This window comes from Tenrec ecaudatus, chromosome X (genome assembly GCF_050624435.1).
Source record: "Tenrec ecaudatus isolate mTenEca1 chromosome X, mTenEca1.hap1, whole genome shotgun sequence".
Taxonomy (NCBI): Eukaryota; Metazoa; Chordata; class Mammalia; order Afrosoricida; family Tenrecidae; genus Tenrec; species Tenrec ecaudatus.
The window spans coordinates 89,426,593-89,448,244 of NC_134548.1; the positions used below are offsets into that span (position 1 = coordinate 89,426,593).

Consider the following 21,652-nt stretch of genomic DNA (forward strand, 5'->3'; position numbering starts at 1 on the left):
GACACTTCTGAGCAAGTTAAATAAAAATGAAGTTAATCTATTCTGAAATCATTGATAATAGAAAGCTTAGAAATTATTTTGTGATCACTTCATTGCCAATTTCTTACTCTAATAATAATACTACTAGAGATGCATGAATGGAAATAGGATATATATTTTTCAAATTTAAACTTCGAATGATACTTCTGAATTTGTCTTATTAATTTTGATAAAAAGACACAGCAGCATAAACAAACTAAATAATCAGTCAGAGTACATGGATACAAATTGTTCTATGCAAGTAATTCCAGTAATGAAGTCAAATGAGGAAAGAAAAAGCCAAATGAGGATATTAAAAGTCACAATATACAATACTACCATAATTATTTCTAACTAATGTTTTCCATGTGGTATTAGATGTTCCTTAGTGTCTTCAAAATAAGAATACATACCGATATACATCACACCCGAAAACAGATCTTTGTGCATGGAGTATATGTAACTTATATTATAGAGAATATGTATATATTTTAAAATTAAATACCCAAATTATAGATCTCCTAGTCTAAAACTGAATACTCCAGCATTCAGTAACAAACTCTCTGAAATAAATGAAGTAAAACATACAGCAACCAGAACACTTAATACACACAAGCAGTTCACTTATATTTACTAAGTAAAACTGCGGTATCCTCTGGTTTACATTCATGAGTTCTTTCTGTCATTTGTTGTAGTACCAATGGCATCTTTTTAACAACACAAAAAGTCCATAAGTTAGAGAAAACAAAACAGACTACAGAGTGGTTCTGAATCATAAGTTCAATGATAAGATCAATTTGACCCTATTCTTATAAGTATGATTTTAAATGTGCTCATGTTTTATGTAGATTTTTAATATTAATTTCTTCCCTGTAAATGTTAGTTTACTTTAACTATTTGGATTATATAGAATTATCTAACTTTACTGAAATGTATTATACTTTATCATGTGTGCTAAATATTGTGTGCACACAAATTCACTACAGTAACATTTCAACTATATTAGCTTAGGACTCCAGGTTGATTAAGATAATACACTGTAATTCAAATACATGAAAATAAAAAAGACGTGTACTTCACTATAAAGGGGAAAGATAATTAAACCCAAGTGGTTAAGTTGAACGTTAACTTGCATAATACTGATGTAGTGTTAACAATATGTACTTTCTTCTCAAAGGCTTAATTATGATCTGTTTAATAGATGGTAACATCTATATAGCCTTTATTTAAAAATCTTCTCTTTTACTGTTAACTCCATTAGGTATAAAATTTACAGATGCCTTAACATTTTCTATTTCAATTAAACCATTTATGTAAAATATACAGGTCTGTCTGAACATATTATATTCTGTAAAATATTGGCACCAAGAATATCAGGAGTTCACATATTAACACATAAGTATATATCTCAGAAACTGAACTACTCTTTATTTTAATAGCTACAGGGATTCAAATGAATGGAGTCTATTGGTTGTGCACAGTAACAAGCTTCTATATACTCTTGTGTTTTCACTTTTAAAAAGCCTATTCTTGAGGAACTTAAGTTAAAAATACTGATTTTGCTTGGCATTATAGGATTATATATGCATCTGATTATTAGTAATGGTTCACCAAAATTGTGTTATGAGAAACCAAAAGCTATTAAAGTATTTTTATTTGAAAAGAAGTTTATAAGTTAGTGTGCATAGAAGTTGTTAGACCCTACTGCCAAACAACAGAAAATGAATACTGTGGACCTGTGTTTTGTTTTGTTTTTCTCCAATCTGACTTTTCTTAATAAAAGGACTTCAACATAATATGCAAGTACTGTAGCTGAAGACTATGTTTTTAATAAACATTTAGGCTAAAAGACACAACATTTAACTTTCTCTTCATCCAGTATGTCTGAAGACCACTGTAAATCTTACAGGCCAGTTGATGTTCGCTTTTTCAGACTTCGTCGTTGAGCTAAGTTTGATGCAGCAACAGGTTCTAGGACTGGCTGGAATGTTTTGTGACTCAGAACAGAATATGTTGCAACTACTGTTCCCTAAAATAATAAGACATTACAAATTGAATTAAAAGCTCTGGAAATAATTAAATCAAACTCAACTTTCACATTTTACCATGAGATATTTAATCAAAACAAATTTGATCTGATGCCCCCTTGACAAAGTAATACTTGAATAGATATTTCAACAATTATGTATCTTAAAGAGTTTTCTTTTTAACAATAAAATCTGAAGTAGAAAAAAACATATGAAGAATCTATGACGGCTTAAGTGGAGAGCAAGTGGTTTGAGACTGATGAGGGCAATGATTGTACAAAAGTACTTTACACAATTGATGTATGTATGGATTGTGATAAGAGTTGTATGAACCCCTCATAAAATGATTTTTACAAAAAGAATCCATGGGTGTTACCTAAAAACAAAACCCCCCAAAAATCCAATTTAAAAAACAAAAATTTTTAATGGAAGTTATTTAAATGTCATTAGTGAAAGACATCTAATACATGCCACATTAAAGAATGTTTGATAGTTTTACCTTAATGACAGGTGACGCATCATTTCTATTTGGCTGATCACATGGCAATTGTTCTCTGTGGGTTATCCATGAGTGTTTCAATACTTGATCTGTAGTGTACCGCAAGTGTGGATCCATATGAAGCATATGGGAAAGTAAATCCTAAATCAAAATAAAACACAAAATGTTGTGCATATCAAAAAGAATTTTAATCAGACTTATTATTTTATATTTTTCTCAAAAGCTGAAAGCATTAACTTTATAATTTTTATGGATCTATACTTACAAGAAAACGCAACCTATATTATACATTGTCAACTTTCAAATGGAAATCTTAAAACAGGTTTTACAAAATATAGTAAATGCTTAAATATAGTAAATATATTTAATATATTTAAATAAAAATAGTAAGAAATAACAAATTAGTGGAAATTTAATGTGATTAGTAAAGAAGTGGGAAAATGTGAAGTATTAGGAATTATCCTAAAATGAACTATAGTCAAGAGCATCTGAACCCAAAGTGTAAACATATATATATGCCTGCAAATAGCAGATACAAGGCAAGGTTCCAGTTCTTAATGATGAGCTTACCGTATTAGATATGAAAAAAAGCAAATTAAAAAACCAATGTTAGGAACTGACTGCAACATAAACAACCCATCAAATTAACTGTTATTGCTATTCTGCTTGATTTGGTTCAATTTTGACTCATAGTAATAATAGGAAAGAGTAGAACTGCCCCATAGGATTTCCTAGGCTATACTCTTTACTGGAACAAATCTCCAGGTCTCTTCTTCCAGACTCAGTGGTGGACTCAACTGCTGACCTTTTGGTTAGGTGCTGAGTACTTAACCATTACAAACCCCAAACTCACTGCCATCAAGTTGATTCTGACTCATAGCAATCCCATAAAGCAAAATGGAACTGCCTCTATGGCTTTCTAAGGCTATTAATCGTTACAAAAACAGAAAACTTCATTTGTGAACACACTTCTTTGATCTAGGTTATGGTAAAAAGTAGTGAATTTAACATTAATGAATAGAAAATGTACATACTTTAATATATTTTAGAGAAAGAAGCAAAGTCTTTTTAACAAGTATCTTCTAAGATAGAAGCAAAACCATTATTTATGAGCTTTTTGTAAAAAATCTTAAATAGTAATATATTTAAATGAAATCATGAGTAGGACAACTGATAAAATATCTACTTGCATACAAAAATGAAAAATTAATGTGACAAAGGGAAAAAAAGGACTAATATATTACACACATTGGTTTCACAGGCCTAAGACCAAAAGAACTAGATGGCGTCTGGCTATCGCAACCAACTGACCTGAAAAAGAACACTTTAGAAGATCTTGCATAGAGTGGAATTCTATTTTTTTTGGAGAAGCTTGTTTGATCAAAGGCAATTTCTTTTAAGGCTGAGTACAATATTCTATTTTCATCAGTTTTTTTCTTCTGCCACATCTAATCTTGTCTTATTCTTATGCAACTTAATTGTCTCACATTTTATCTTTAGGATTATATTTATTCATTTTAATATCTTCTCTTTCTCTAAACTTATTGAATATCTAATTCACAGTAATCATAATTGGTATATTGTCTTTGTCTTAAAATTTAAAATATGTGTCAGCTCTGGATCTGATGTTTTCTTCCTTTCATTTTAGTGTTAAATATGTTTAAAGGAAACAAAGAAAAAAATGAAAACTAATGGAGATCAGGAAATAAAATAAGAATTTCAATAAAGATATTAATAACATTTAAAATCACACAAAGAATTATAATGGAATGAAACAGAAATAACTGAATTGGAAAATGTCAGAGAACTATAATATAGAGTAACAAAATTAAATAAGTCTGAAGAGAAGCAAGAGGGAAAAAAAACAAAGCCAAATGGAAATGTAGAATTCAATTAAAAAAATCAAACATTATAGTTTTGAGAATTCTAGATAATCATAAGGTCTAGAAATAATTTTTTATAGAAGAACCATAAATAAGGAGCCTTGGTGGTGTTATGGTTTAAGCATTGGACTGCTAACTGCAAAGTCAGTGGTTCAAACCCATCAACCACTCTGCAGGGGAAAGATGAGGCTATCTGCTTGTTCCTGTAAAGATTAACCGGCTGCTCCACACTATAGGGTCATTAAGTTGCAACTGACTTGATGGCAGTGAGTTTTAATCATAGATAATTTCTCAAACATAAAGTATTAGAAAAACATGCAAATTAAGGAAGCTACACAGACTCCAAACAGAATATAAGATGCACTCTAAGATACATGATTAAAAAAAAATCTGGAACACCAAAGACAAGGATACTTGTGAAAGCAGTAAGAGAAAAGCAAAATATAACAGAATTGGTGTGGATTTCTGCCTAGGGACCCTGGACCCAAAATCAATGAATGGTACTAGAGCCTAAATGCTAAATACCCATATTATAGATGACAGTAGAAACCCACAATCCACTTGTGAGGTTCATATGTGGAATTCCCTGGTTTCTGGTGAATCCTCACTGACCACAGTCTAGGAAAATGAATACCTTAGTATCAGACAAAGAACAGTGTAGAGTGGAATTTAGCAGCTGTAGTTAAGCTGGAACATAACAGCTTGTCATTAAATCTCCCTTTTGACCTATTTTAAAATATTTTCTGCTTTCTTTTCTATTGGGGTTTTATTTAGCCATTGTTTCTAGCTCCATTATTGGTTTTTCATACAAAACAGGATAGGTGGGACAGTGACCTGTATAATATTTCCATCTTCTTTGGATGCTTTCTGCATCATTCAAAAATTTGCCCTTAAAATCTTTCAAGATTGCAACTTCAGACTTGATTTTTTTCTTGTGATCCTTCAGTTTAAGATATGCTCAGCATGTTCTTCTTGTTTGATTTTCTAATTCTAGATCTTTGCACATTTCATTATATTTGATTTTTTGTTCTCGAGCTATTCTTTGAAATTTTCTATTCACATCTTTGACTCCATCACTTTTCCAATTTGCTTTAGCTATTCTAAAATTGAGAGCAAGTTTTAGTCCTTTCTTGGTGGGCACTTGAATCCTTTCTTTCCTGTGTTTTTAATGACTCTTTGCTTTCTTCATGAATTATTTTCTTGATATACTCCCACAGCTCATCAGGCTTCTTCTGCCACTAGGGGTCAATGCATCAAATCTGTTCTTGAGATGTTCTCAAAATTCAGGTGCGATATTAATTGTATAATGTTATTAATATCTCAACAAAGTTATTTCAAATTCATGGAGTTATACTATTATCTTTTTATCCCACTTGTTCATGCACATTTTGAATCCCCCTTGTACATAGAATATTGAAGGTAGACAATTCTTACCCAAGAATTTTTAAACAAGCTAAGGTATAATTTAAATATAAGTGGTAAAATAAGAAGTTCCTAAATAAACAGAAGCTTTGTGTGAGAATTTGCAACTAACAAATCAGCTTTACATGTATTTTTCTTTTTTTTAAATCATTTTATTGGGGGCTCATACAACTCTTGTACAATGGATACATTAATTGAATCAGGCATGTTTGGACATATGCTGCCTTCATTCTTTTTTTAAAAACTCATTTTATTAGGGAATCATATAACTCTTATCATAATCCTTACATATATCAATTGTGTAAACCACATTTATACATTCATTGCCCTACATGTATTTCTTAACAGACATCTCTAAATAAAAAGAAAAGTTTATTAAACCAATATTTGAATCGACACAAGGGAAATAAAAATATTAATGAGAAAGATCTTAACCATATGTAACAGCTAGGACAAATCTATGAAAAAGCATGTTATTTTGAGAACTGTTGAGAGTAAACTCAACAGTTAAGTTTTGCAAGCAATGCAACGTCAATTGCATAAGATATACCGTACATACTCCAGTATAAGCTGACCTGAATATCAGCCAAGGCACCTAATTTTACCACAAAACTCCATTAAACTGTGCTGAAAAACTTGGTTTATACATGAATATATTTGGTAAGTAAAGATTAAATCAATGGGACACAGAAAATTTACTGATATTCTCAAGACTTATCAACAGAAAAGGGGGAGTAAAACTGTAATATTTATAGTATATTAATATGCCACTTCTTGTTTGGTATGTAAATGTTGCTGAAATTGCAAATTAAATAATATAATATTTGTGATAACTACCAAGAAAACAAATAGAAAAAGTACACCAAAGAAATATTGTACGAAATTACACTTACAAAAAATGCTAAATCTAAAAACATCAGAAAAATAATAAAAGCTAAATAAGACATAAATCATTCAAAAAATAAGCAAAATGAATGAAGTAGATTCTTCATCTTCAGTGACAGCATTAAATACAAATGGTCTAAATATCCCATGCAAATTATATAGAGAAAAATAACAGATTAAAAACACATATAATCTATCATGTTGCTGCCTACAAGAAATATGTTTTACGTGCGGCAGAACAACTGTGGGAGCAGAGCAGGGAACCCCCAAGGGAGTTCAAAGGACAGACTCTGGGGCCAAAGCATGGCACCCGATTGGACTTGACTGAAGGACACGCCTAAAGATCAAAAATCAGACCTTGATTTACAGGTTTTTCTTTAATTTTTTTAAAATTAATTTATTCTTCTATGGGTAATTGGTTTCCTTTTTTGTTGTCATAGCTGTGTTCTCACTCATTGCCTATCTTGCTATGGCTTTATTTTTGGTGCATATTATTATCTCTACACATCTATCTAGATAAGACAGACTGCATAAATAGTTTGGAGGAGAAAACAACAGGACCAATGGTTCTGAGGGGACAAGGGAGAGGGGGAGGAGGGGGCAAGGAGGTGGTGCTGACAAACCCAGGGACAGGGGAGCAATAATTGATCCAAAATCAGTAGCAAGGAGGGTGTGAGTGGCCTGGTAGGGATTCAGCAAGAGCAAGGTAACCGTGAGAAATTACTGAAACCCAAATGAAGGCTGAGCATGATAGTGGGACAAGAAGAAAGTAAAAGGAAATAGAGGAAAGAACTAGGTGACAAAGGGTATTTACACAGGTCTACAGACTGGAATGTACATATGTAAATATATCTATATGAGTGTAGGGAAAAAGATATATGTGCATATATTTATAGGTTTAGTACTAAGGCAGCAGATGGACATCGGGCCTCCACTCAAGCACTTACTCAATGCAAGAACATGCTATTCTATTAAATGGGCATTCTAGGATGCACATCTTCCCAACATAATTGCTGAAGAAAAATGTGTGCATAAGCAAATGTACTGAAGAAAGCTGCCGGTGCCTGGCTATGAAAAGATATAGCGTCTGGGGTGTTAAAGGCTTGAAGATAAACAAGTGGCTGAGAAGCGTCAAGGCCCACATGGAAGAAGCACAGCAGCCTGTCAGACCACAAGGTGCAGAAGGGACCAGGTATCAGACATCAAAGAACTAAAAATCATATCAATGGGTGCCCACCTCCCTGATACGATCAATGAAGACAAACATGTGCATCAGAAAATGTGGTGAAGAAAGCTGATGGTGCCCAGCTATCAAAAGATATAGCGTCTGGTGTCTTAAAGGCTCGAAGAGAAAAAAGTGGCCATCTAGTTCAGAAGCAACAAAGCCCACATGGAAGAAACACACCAGCCTGTGTGACCATGAGCTGTTGAAGGGATCAGGTATCAAGCATCAAGGAACAAAAAATCATATCATTGAAAATGTGGGTGAGTGCAGAGTGGAGAATGAAAGTCCATTGGTAGCCAACCAGACACCCTTTACTGAAGGGTTGTGGGGAGGAGATGAGCCAGTCAGGGTGCAGGGTAGCAATGATGAAACATCTAATTTTCCTCTAGTTCTTAAATGCTTACTCCCCCCACCTATCATGATCCCAATTCTACCTTACAAATCTGGCTAGACCAGAGGATGTACAAAGGTACAGATAGCAACTGGAAACACAGGGAATCCAGGACAGATGACTCCTTCAGGACCAGTGGTGAGAGTGGCGATGCCTGGAGGGTGGAGAGAATGCGGGGTAGAAAGGGGGGACTGATTACAGGAATCTACGTATAGCCTCCTCCCTGGGGGATGGGCAGCAAAAAAGAAGGTGGGGGATAAATTGGACAGTATAACATGACAAAATAATAAGAATTTATGAATGATGAAGGGTTCATGAGGTAGGGGGAGTGGGATGGGAGGGGGAAAATGAGCAGCAGATATTAAGGGCTCAAGTAGAAAGCAAATGTTTTGAGATTGATGATGGCAACAAATGTACATGCTCTTGACACAATTGATGTATGTATGGATTGTGATAACAGTTGTATGAGCCCCTAATAAAATGATCTTTTTAAAAAAAGAATGTTTTCAGTCTTTCAGATTATCATGTGTGTGGAAAAAAATGGTCAGTTTCATCTGGTATCTGTCTCTTGTAAGCTCCTGCCCTTCCCTAATGCCCTGAGAGCAGGGAACTTAAATTTACACAATGAAGCCTGTCTAACTAGTTTAACAGATATAAAATCAAGCAAGTAGCCTGAGATTGCTTATGGTGTTTTTAAATCTCCATTATTAAAACAGAAGGGGGAGATAAATAGAAATTTTATGTATGACAAACTTCATTCATAGTCTTTTTAACCAGGAAAACATTTTCCTTACTAAAAGCTTCTAACAAAATTACGGAGGATAAACAAGTTTCCACTTGTACAGAAAAACAGGGACCTTGAAAAAAAAAAAACCTCGAAGGATGACAATCACTTTTGGAACCCGGGTCCGCCAATCACTTGTTGGAAGGGCTATTCACTTCTGTTTTTGCAGAAGAAAGAAGATGGACTCCCTTGAGGAGGCTGTAACTATTTCTAAAGAAATATGAAAGAGCGAATTGTTGATGAAACTACCCAATCTTACCAATGATTCTGCTTTCAGGTTGCTAACAGCCCAAAGGGAGGGACTATTTGTTTATATTTTCACAGGCAAAGGAAATAGGTGGATTTCTCTTCAGCCAGAAAGGCCCAGAAGGAAAAAGAGAGCTGATGGTGTGGCAAGAGAAAACAGACTACAGACCTCTGTCCTGTTGCTGAAGTTATCCACAACATCAAGAAGGCCTCACAGATTCCTGAGAATGACAATTGCTGCCTGCTAAAACATTTCTACCATTGCTGATGCTATTGAAGAGACACTCTAGGACGCTATCAGAAAGGAGCATTTTATGTAAAAGTGACTGAACTATTACAACAAACTGTTAATTTGCTAAGAGGTAACAATTATGGACTTTTAACATCGATACTTATGATAGACTGGGAAATTGCAAATTTTTGTGTAACCCCATTCGTATAATTTACCCTTACATAATTGGGCTTTGATTAGAAATAATTTTCAGGGCTTAACAGAAACTTTTATCTAAATGTGATTCAGCTAAAAACTAGGTATTTTCTATACATTCATGGATAGACTTAAAGCATCCCCTAGCTCCTGAGGTGATTAAACAATTGGTGGATAGTATAAAGGGGATGCATCCACATGCTTGTGTTCCAAGTACTTCACATAGCTTAAGTTCTAGTCTGACTGTTGTGTTCATTGTCGTAATTTTGGTACTCGCAGTCTTGTGCTGCTTCTATAGAAAGCTAAGAGATATGAAAAGAAACCATGCTGCCTCTGTGACTCAATTAAATTTTAAACATAATACAGAAGATGTGGGAAACAAACACTGAGGGAAATATGAAAAGGACTATATTCCCTAACATATTAGAGGGAACCTGGAAAGCTGGTATTCCACGGTAGGAAAGCCTCCACTTTGATAAGTTAGAGGTAAGGTCCAGGTACATCATCCTGCTTTAAAAATCATTCTCACAGATTCTCCCCTTAACAGCTGCCTTAAAATGAGCACATGGTTGATTAAATCTCCCTATAAAATAGACATTGTACTTCTATCCTCTCTTCTCGCTGGACACCCAGTCCCCTTTATATGTTTCTCCAATGCAGGTATTAGGTTTCCTCACCTGTGAGCTCAGGGACCCTCAATGTAGATGCTGCCCACCTTGTGATGTACGTAACTAATAAATATGCATGTCTTAAGTTTACTTATAAATATCCCTACAAAATAAAGGAGCTTTTTCTGGTTTGCAGGGGGGAGTACCCCCTCATACATCACTTCCATTTAATGGAGTGCAGCCGTGCACATCCAACTTTATGACTGTGGATCAGGCAACATGTAGTTCATGATAGATAGCTCAGGGCGTATGGTGACTTGGTGCCCCATGGTGAGGTATTCAGTCTCTACTAAGGACAAGTAGCAGGTAAAATGTTGTTTCTCAAAATAGGAGTAAGCATTTGCAGAGGATAGCGGAGCTTTATTCCCAAATCCTCACTCTCCACTGAGATTCACCAATAGGGGCCTGCCATGAACCCAAAGGCACCTTTTTATCTGGAATTGACATTTCAAATAAAATTGAGTCCGCTGGATCATAAGGCCCAAGTGGCAGAGTGGCTTTAACAGCATCCTAAACCTGTTGCAGAGGCTTTTCTTGTTCCAGGCCTCATTAAAAGCAAAGAACTCTCCAGTCATTTAATAAATTAGCTGGAGTACCCCACCCAAATGTGGGATAGGTTTCCTCTAAAAGGCAAAGACATACACCAGGTATTGTGCTTACTCTTTTAGTTTTAGGAGGGGCTGGATACAGTAACTCATCTTTCACTTTGGTAGGAATATCTTGAAATGCCCTTATGCCACTGGATCCCTAGAAACTTCAATGAAGTGGAAGGCACCTAAATTTTAGTCAGGTTAAATTTCCATCTTCCAGACTGCAATTGTTTTACCAATAAATCTAGCCATTGATATTAGTTTCTTACTAGGTCTCATTAGCATAATGTCATTAGAGTAATGGACCAATGTGACATTTTGTGGCAGAGAAAAGCAATCAAGGTCCCTATGGACTAAATTCTGACATAGTGCAGGAGAATTGATATAATTCTGAGGGAGGGTTGTAAAAGTGTATCGTTGTCCTTACCAGCTGAAGGCAAACTGCTTCTGGTGGTCCTTTGAATACCAAATTGAGGTAAAGGCTGTGGCCAGATGAATGATTACTTATCAGGAACCAGGAGAAATATTAGTTTAAAAGCAATGATATCACATCTGGAAGAGCAGGAGCACTTGCAGTCACCAATTGGTTAAGTTTAATAATCCACTGCCATTCTCCAAAATCCACCTGATTATTGCACAGGTCAACTAGGTGTGTTAAGTGGGGATGTGGTGGGAACCACCACTCCTGTATCTTTCAAATCTTTGATTATGGCACTAATCCCTACAATCCCTCTAGGAATGTGGTGATTACTTTAGATTAACCTTTCCTTGACAGGTATTTCTGATGGTTTCCACATAGCATTTGCTATCACAATTGTGTTGTGTGTTTTGCTATCACAATCACATTTTAGGGATTTAATATGGGCATCCTGCCAGTTATTGGGTATGTCTATTCCAATTATGAATTCTACAACTGGAGAAATTATTACAGGATGAGTTTGGGGACACAGGAGGCCCACTGCCAGTCAAACCTGAACTAAAACTTCTTTAGTAATTTGACATCTATATGCCCCACTCTGACTGGTGAGTCTTCAAAACATATTGGGTCCCTTGGAATTAATGTCAATTCAGAGGCAGTGTACCATATTCCCTAAAAATCAGAATATTTTATTTTCTCCAAGGTGAGTCACTCTAAACAAATACAGATACCTTTGGGGAAAGTTGGGAAAAAAGAGTAACAGTATAAACTTTGACAATGTAATGGGGTCCTTCTTCAAAGGAACACAGCCTTCCATTTATTTAAGGGGGAGTGAGTCCATAAACCATCTTTATTCTAAAAACTGATTAACTGGTCTTGACTCTATTTTGGCAATTCAAGTTAGAGTGCTGTTTACCTGATCAAGAATTCTTCCCCTTACATAGATCAAGTAAATATTTAGCAGGTTCTCCATCGATTTCACTTGTAGGGGAACCCTTCCTAAGTAGTCAATACAAATCCATAAAAGTCAGGGTAGTCTGATTATCACTTAGATTTTGCTGACCAATATGTTAATCACACTTGCCTTTTTTTCTGTCAATTAAGTGTTGCCATGTGTCCCTACCACCACAGGCTTAAACCAGCCCTTGGTATATAGGTGTATTCATTTAATTATGGTACTTTCCACTATCAAGTCTGGCATGCATAAAATATCAATGGCAAGAGCCTTCAGAGATGTTGGGTCTCCAATGACAAATTCATTTTTTATTGTTTTGGTAAAAAAATGTGTATCTTCAGGCACTCTATTAGTGAGTTTCTGTGTTTATCCAGATAAATCCACTCTAACATGTCAATTTCCCCAAGCCTTAGGATACCTTCTTCTATAGTATACCAAGTTAGGTCTGGAATTTCAAGTTGACTTACCATAGGCTATCTATCACAACCCAAGCTTCAGTTAACCAGTCAAATTGGACTCTCTCTTAACCTTTTTAGACAAAACGTTGAATGAAAAATGTGCTTAGTGGTCCCACATCAACAAACTCAAGCTGATCCAAACTTATGGTCCTAGCACAAGTATTTCAAAACCTTAATAACTGTTCTCACACATATTCTCCAAATTTCCATCTGTACATATTTGAAAACTATAGTTCTTACAAGTACACTATACATCTTCTTGGGTGAACAACTGTACATCATCACCTTTAGGGACTCACTGAAAATTCTAGTAACAAGTGTAGAAGCAATAATGAGTATTGAGGATTTTTCATAGGGGCCTTCGGCATTATCTTGTAAGGTATCTGGCTCAGGAAATGCTCCAAAAGAGCCCCACAGGCATCTCAGGATGTACAGTTGGGCTAATCCTCTCAAGGTTGTGTGTTTTTTTGGATAGTGAGTGCAACCGGTAGTGTGATGGGACACAGGCAGGTGGAAGCCGAGGTGATGCCAGCCGAGGACTGGCAGCAACATATGCAGAGCCAACACCAGCAGGAAAAGAGCGAGAACCATGCTTCACAGTGTTCACTGTTACCTATAGCAAGTATGCCAGATCAGACATCATCACGCTTGAGTCTGGACCAGACCTCATGGGAACCTTGGAAGAGAGGCCCTTTTACTAAGATGTACGACCAAGCCAAGTTGACATGATCACAGTGCTAAGTGACATTCTTGCTGTTCAATTTTGAAAAGGTCTTTTGCAGCCAATTTGTTCAATGCGCTATGTCCTTTGATTTTTTTTGACTGATGCTCCCATGATCATTGACTGAGGATCCACATAAGATAAAATCCTTGACAATATCACCTTTTTCATCAGTTCTCATTATAATGTATATTGGTCAAGTTGTGAGAATTTTCCTTACATTAGATTGTAATCTATATCGAGGTCTCTCACCTTCATCAGCAAGTGCCTCAAGTCCTCTTTGCTTTCAACAAACAAGACTCATTTGCATACTGAAGTCTGTTAAATGAGTCTTTCTCTAGTCCTGATGCCATAGCCTTCTTCATATACTCCATTTTCTCGTATTAGTTCCCCGGGATCTTGATTTTAATTCATAAAGCAATCCTTTGTTCTGTTTAAATGACTGCTGCTTGGTGTATGTGCAAGTTACACATCAGTATAACTGTTATAGTTATACATTTTTCTCAATGTTATCTATAGTTTGTCACGATCCACACAGGCAAATATTTTTTTTCTTTCCAAAACCATTTTCTTGGGAGTTGTGGTAGTTATATAATCAATCGTTTGTCAATTTGAGGATTAAGAGTGAAGGGGTGGAGTCTAGCCTGTCAATCAGATCATAGCTAATAAGGTCTCTGAGTGGGCATAGTCTTCTCTTGAGAATTCTGGGAAATCCTGTATTTCTTCCTTGGAGTCTGGAGACTCTTCTCTCTCTGCTCACTCCATGAGAGATGCTCTACTGACAAGACACATGAACTATGCCCTGGGAGCTGGAGAAGCCACATGGACCTACCCTGATGCAACCAGACCTCTGGAGCTGCAGAAACCACATAGAGACCTTTGCCAGTGCTGAGATGCTTAAAATGTCACTGGATCCACAAGACTTCCAACCCATTGGTCTGTGATCCTCCTGCGTTCGGCATCAGTGCATGTATTTCATGAGTCTGAAGAGGACATTATAGATTGGTACTGGACATATGGACTAATATGGACTTGATCTGGAATGGGCTGGGATGTCTTCTCAATATTTAATTGCTCTTGTATATAATGCTCTTTCCTATACACATATGAATGTCTCTGGATTAGTTTCTCTAGTTATCCTAGACTAACATAGGAATTAATACAGATATCAAGTCATTCCATAGTTCAATCACATTGCTAAAATAATCAGTCTCAAAACATTATTTTCCTTATTGTACTCCTTGGCATCAGCGCCCTTTTACCACCCCACTTCCCAATATACCCCCCAGAAACCCTTATTCTACTTTCTGTTCTTACAGGTTCCTCAATCCTGGGTTTAATATAGTGAAAAACAGAAAAACATATAACAAAAATTCAATAATGACACATCTGAGATAAACCCAACAGAACAAACAAAAACTAATAAAATACAGACAATGCTGAAAACCAGATAAGGCCTAACATGCATCAGAGGGGGCTCAATTGACAAGATTTTAGCTCTTCAAGTAAGGTTTCTCATTTTTACCTTGTGTAGTCATCTCACCAATACACTCTATTTGGTAAATCCTAGCTCCAATTTAAGAACAATGAGCTCTTACATCATAGCACTGCTTGATACTTGCCTTTAAACAGGGAACTATAGCAAAGTGTGGTGAAAAAATTATATTTTGCCTGGCTATCAGACAGAATAGCATCTTGGGTCTTAAAAAGCTTGTTTCTAAACAAGCAGTCATCTAAAAGAGTTACCAACTAAATCCTCGTGGAGGAAGCATACCATCATCAGTCACCAAAGGACTGTAAATTATATAATCTGAAGCCAAAGGAGGGAATAGTATCAGAGTCTAAATTGTGAGAGTCTGGTTTTGCATAAGGCTATGGGTGACAGTGGAAGCCCAAGATACATTTGTGGGATCTCCATAGAAATAAGCCTCCATTGAACTCCCTCAATCAAAAATCAAGCGATAGGACGGCAGTGGTTACTAAAGAGTGAAATGTCTTTTGAAAGTCAATAAAACACAAGTAAACATCTTTACAGGATAATTTTCTTTCATTAAGATATATCTGACATGAGTAACAATATCCCTAATTCCATTTCCTCATTTGAATCTGGCTTGGATGTCTGGTAGCTCCCTGTTGAAGTACTGCCGTAATGCATATTGGATTGTTTTTAGCAAATTTTACTTCTATGAGATATTAGTGATGTCTGATAATTGCCGCATTCTGCTGGGTCACCTTTCTTAGGAATGGGCATATTATAGACCCCTTCCAGTTGATTGGACAGGTGGCTGTCTTCTAAATTTCTTGGCATAGATGAATGAGTGCTTCTAGTGCATCAATAGCTTACTGAAAATTTTCAATTTTTGCAAATTCCTGGACCTTTGTTTTTTGGTAATTTCTTCAGTATAGTTTGGATTTCTTCCTTCAGTACTGCTGGTTCTTGACCACATGCTACTTTTGTCTTTTCTTCTTTCCTTTTAAATGATCTTTGGTTTTCTTCATATATGATGTTCTGATGTCATTCCAGTCCTTGTCAGGTTCATTAGTTTTCAATCCATGAACTCTGTTCCCATGCTACCATCATCATTTTCAAAGCATCTTCTTTCTACTTGAGCCCTTAATTACATTTTACCAGCTTTTTAATTGATATATTTTAAGTAATTGGGATGTATGTGGTTACTATATATTTTGGTTTATCTATTTTATCAAAAATGATACCGCATGCACACATTTTAAGATGCGAAATGTTTTCTTTTTGTTAAAGAAAAATGCTGGAAAATAAATACATATGCACACCTAGAAAAAAATCTGTTATCAAGTTCAGATGGGATACACTCAAGGTTGCATTTTGGCTCTTATGGATTTGTTTCCATTTTCTTAGTTTCAACCTTTAACCTACATGTGAGCAATTGATGATCTATCCCCCAGTTGTCTCCTGACTGTCTTAGATTAATGTTATTGAGCTTCTCCATCTACTCTTTCCATAGAGTCCATTTAATTCCTGTATGTTCCATCTGGCAATGTAAACTTATATAGTTATTCTTTACATTGCTGAAATTAGGAAGTTGTAAAAATAAATTATTGACCTTACAAAATTCTCTCATGTGATCTCCAGCTTTGTTTCTAGCAACAAGGGCATATTTTATTATTTTAAAAATAATTTTATTGGCGGCTCACACAACTCTTATTACAATCCATGCATACATCCATTGTGTCAAACACACTTGTACATATGTTGCCATCATCGATTTCAAAGCATTTTCTTTCTATTTGAGCCTCATTCCCCCCCTCCCTCCCACATGAACCCTTGATAATTTATAAATTATTATTTTTTTCATGTCTTATGCTGTCCAATGTCTCCCTTACCCCCTTGTCTGTTGTCTATCCCCTGGAAAGAGGTTATAGATAGGTAACTGTGATTGGTTCCTCCTTTCTTCCCCCACCTTCTCCTTCCCCTCCTGGTATGACTACTCTCAATATTGGTCCCAAGGAGTTTATCTGTTCTGGATCCCCTGCGTTTCCAACTCTTATCTGTACCCATGAACATGTTCTGGTCTAGTCAGATTTGTAAGGTAGAATTAGGGTTATAATAGTGTGGATGAGGTAGATGAGGTAGCATTAAAGAACCAAAGAAAATCTGTATGTGTCATCGGTGCTATACTATACCCTCACTGGCTCGTTTTCTCCCCACGACACTTCTGTAAGGAAACGTCCAATTTAACAAGGCCATTATTTTAAAACAACAGTTCCTTCCTCTATGTTTACAACTTTTGCATGCAATCTCTAGTAATTATTAACACATTTTGATTGCATATGTGATCAATTTTGGATGGGAGAAGTTGGTTGAATAACACAATTTCTTCATCATTAGCTGTAGTGGTTGGTACACAAATTTAAAGAATGATTGTATTAACTGGACTTCTTTGTAGGCTTATAGATATTACACCACAGACAGCTGTGTACTTCTAAATAGACGTTGAGATGTTCTGTTTGATAATGAAGCACATTGACAGTAAAACACATGAATGCCTGATTCGATGTAGACAATATCAATCCCTTTTAGTTCACTAATACATAGAATATCAATCTTTATACATTTCAATTTTGATGACTTCCAATTTTCCTAGGCTTGTACTTGGTACATTGCCCTCCTCTATTAGTAATGGGTATTTTCAGCTATTTATTCTCATTTTGAGTTGTTCTTTTTTTTGAAATGCACCAATTCTTCTTTGATCTTTCCTTCTTTAAATTGTTCTATTAGGGGTTCATACAACTCTTATCACAATCCACACATACATCAATTGTGTAAAGCACATCTGTACATGCATTGCCCGCATTATTCTCAAAACATTTGCACTCCACTTAAGCATCAGGTCATTTTTTTCCCTCCCTCCCTGCTTCCTCCTCCCTCATGAGCCCTTGATAATTTATAAATTATTTTATATCTTGCTCTGTCAGACATCTCTTCACCCACTTTTCTGTTGTCTGACCCCCAGAGAGGAGGTCACATTTAGATCCTTGTAATCGGTTCCCTCTTTCCAACCCACTCACACCCCTGGTCCTGACGGTATCATCCGCCCTGGAGTCCCTGTGTTTCCAGTTCCTATCTGTACCAGTGTACATCCTCTGGTCTAGCCAGACTTGCAAAGTAGAATTCAGATCATGACAGTTGGGGGGTGGGGAGGGGAGTAAGCACTCAGGAACTAGAGGAAAGTTGTATTTTTCATCAGTGTTACATTGTACCTTTACTGGCTCCTCTCTTCCCCTAGACCCCTCTGCAAGGGGATCTCCAGTGGCCGACAAATGGGCTTTGGGTCTCCACTCTGCACTCCCCACTTCCTTCACTATGGTAAGATTTTTTCGTTCTGTTGATGCCTTATACCTGATCCCTTCGATACCTCGTAGTCGCACAGGCTGGTGTGCTTCTTCCATGTGAGCTTTGTTGCTTCTGAGCTAGATGGCCGCTTGTTTACCTTCATGCCTTTAAGACCCCAGACACTATACCTTTTGATAGTTGGGCATCATCAGCTTTCTTCGCCACATTTGCTTATGCACCCATTTGTCCTCAGCGAGCGCATCATGGAGGTGTGCACACAATGATATGACTTTTTGTTTTTGATGCCTGATAACTGATCCCTTCGGAACCACGTGATCACACAGGCAGGTGTGTTCTTCCATTTGGGCTTTATTGCTTCTGAGCTAGATGTCCGCTTGTTTATCTGCAAGCCTTTAAGACCCCAGACACTGTATCTTTTCATAGCCATTCACCATCAGCTTTCTTCACCACATTTGCTTATTCACCCGCTTTGTCTTCAGCGGTTGTGTTGGGAAGGTGAGCATCATAGAATACCAATTTAATAGAAGAAAGCATTCTTGCATTGAGGGAGTACTTGAGTGGAGGCCCAATGTCCTTCTGCTACGTTAATACTAAACCTATAAATATATGCACATAGATCTATTTCCCCATTCTCATATGTAAATATATTTGCATATGTACATGTCTTTATCTAGACCTCTATAAATGCCCTTTGCCTCCAAGCTCTACCCTCTATTTCCCTTGACTTTCCTCTTGTCCCACTATCATGCTCAGTCTTCATTTGGGTTTCAGCAATAATTCCTCTTGGTTACATTACCCTTGATCGAGTTGTTCTTTATCAGCAAATGAAGGTCTCGAAAGCTTTTCTGCATCCATGTCGTTAGGATCAATTTTACTTTGAGCCAGCAGTTCTTCTCTGTTTACTTTTTGAATGCCTTCCAATCTACAGGGCCGATTCTGTCGATAAGGTTTTCACTGGCTAATGCCTCAGAATAGGATTACCTGTTCCTTCTCCTCAGTCTGTTCTCAGTCTGGAAGCTCCACTGAACTATGCCCCCACCATTTTTATCCTATTGGTATTTGAAATACTCGTGGAATGACTTCAGTTAATTACAGCAACAGCAAGCCATCATATGGCAAAAGATGACATGTGGCATCATGGCAAATCCAGACATGTGGTGGTGATTCACCAAAGGGGTTTGCAACAGACTCCAAACTCCATCTTCCACTGACACTTCAAGTACCATTGGATCAATTGGATAATGTGGCCCAAGTGGCGCAACTACTTGCACAGCATCCTGATCCTGTTTCAGAACCTTATGTTACTCTGGGACTCACTTTAAACTAGCAGAGCTTTCTGAGTTACTTGATAAATAGCCCAGAGGAGCTTACCTAAATGAAGGATATGTTGCCTCAAAAATCAGAAGAGGCCTACTAAAAGTTGGGTCTCCTTTTTAATTGTGGAAAGGATCCTATGCAGTAACTTATTCTTCATCTTAATATGAGTATCCTGACATGTCCCACACCATGACACCTCTACATATTTCACTGTGGTGCAAGGGACGTTAATTTTTGTCAGGCTAAGTTTACATAATCTACTGCCATTCTCCAAGATCTAACCAGTTTTTACAAGCCACATAGGTAAGTTAAATCAGGATGTGGCAGGAATCACTAGCCCATGTATCCTTTAAGTCCTTGATGGTGACACTAATTTCTGCCATCCTTCCAAGAATATAGTACAGCTTTTGGTGTACTATTTTCCAAGTTACAGATAGTTCTAATAGTAACCATTCACCTTGTCCTACCATAACAGTCCTTATTCTACATGGCGGGTATCCAACTGTGAAGAAAGGGGATTCCAGTTGTAGAGTATGTCTATTTCAATTTTGCATTCTGAAACTGGGGAATTATTACAAGATGGGCTTGGGGACCCACTGGACCCACTCTGAGGCAGAAGTTAAGACTCCATTAATAACTTAACCTCCAAATCCTCCCTTCCTCATTCTGACTGGTGGGCCACAGTGAAATTTTTAATTTTCTAGAATTAGTGTCAATTCAGCAATGGTGCCCAATAGACCGGAAAAAAAAAGATTAGCAGTACACATATTTGATGGTACAATGGGATTCTTTCTCAAGGGTACATAAGCTACCCTTGATTCAAAATCTTGAGGATCTGTAAGCGTTGTACCTTGATGACTCATACTATACTACTTTTCATATGACCTATAACTCTACTGTTTTTACAGATCAAGTAAATACAAAGAGTTTTTGCTTTGCCTAAGTAGTCAGTGCCATAAATCCACACGTTAGATTATTTAGATTACCACTTTGGCTATGCTATCCATTATGGTAAGCAAACCCACATTATCAACTAGCTCTTATCACCAAGGGGTCCGATCATAACCATTGTAGTTGTATCTTAATTCAATTAGGGCAGTACTATCAATTATGAATTACATTAGATAGCAATTACAGTTGTCTTCAAGGAAGTTGTGGCCTCTTCACAAATGTGTTCCTCACTACTGTGATAAAAGGTGTGATCTCTGGACACTCCTTGTATGGGTATATGGGTCTAATCCATTCAAATAGGCCAATTTCCCTGTTTTTTGATACCTTCTTCTACAGTACACTAAAGCAGGTCTGGCCCTTCAACTTGATTTAATGTAGATCACCACATAATTTGTTTCCACTAATTAGCTAAATAAAATATTAGATTCTCTCTTGGGCAGAAACATTGAAGGATTAATCTGAGTTCAGTAGGTCCATACTAATAAACTCAGATGATCAAACTTTGTTTCCTTTAATCTTGTGCCACATCCACAACGGACATTCCTAAACAAATTCTCCAGATTTATGCTGTACATATTAGAAAAATCAAGCAGTAATTTGGGAGTGCAGTGTACCTCTTCTGGAAGACAACTCATACTTCACCTATGGGGGCTCAAAGGAATGTAGGTATAAAAGCAATAATGATTGGCGGGGGTATTTTCTGGAAACATTTATCTTATTAGTCAGTGGTTCCCAACTGTCCTAATGTTGTGACCCTTTAATCCAGTTCCTCATGTGGTTGTGTCCCCCAACCATAATATTATTTTCGTTGCTACTTCGTAACTGTAACTTTGCTATATCTGATAGGCAGGGTGTATTTTCATTGTTACAAATGGACCATAATTAAAGCATAGTGATTAATCACAAAACAATATGTAATTATATATTGTGAAA

General features: G+C 36.5%; 1 protein-coding gene across 1 annotated transcript in view; it reads right to left on the bottom strand.

Moving 5' to 3' along the window:
• Positions 1–325: 325 nt before the first annotated feature.
• The window catches only part of RPS6KA6 (ribosomal protein S6 kinase A6), a 263,852-nt gene continuing 242,525 nt past the window's right edge, over positions 326–21,652 (bottom strand). The window contains exons 21-22 of the mRNA XM_075538267.1: positions 2,545–2,685; positions 326–2,047 (exon numbers count right to left, since the gene is read on the bottom strand). Of these exons, the coding sequence (XP_075394382.1) occupies positions 1,922–2,047; positions 2,545–2,685 (267 nt within the window). The 3' untranslated portion in view covers positions 326–1,921. The remainder of the gene's footprint in view (positions 2,048–2,544; positions 2,686–21,652) is intronic.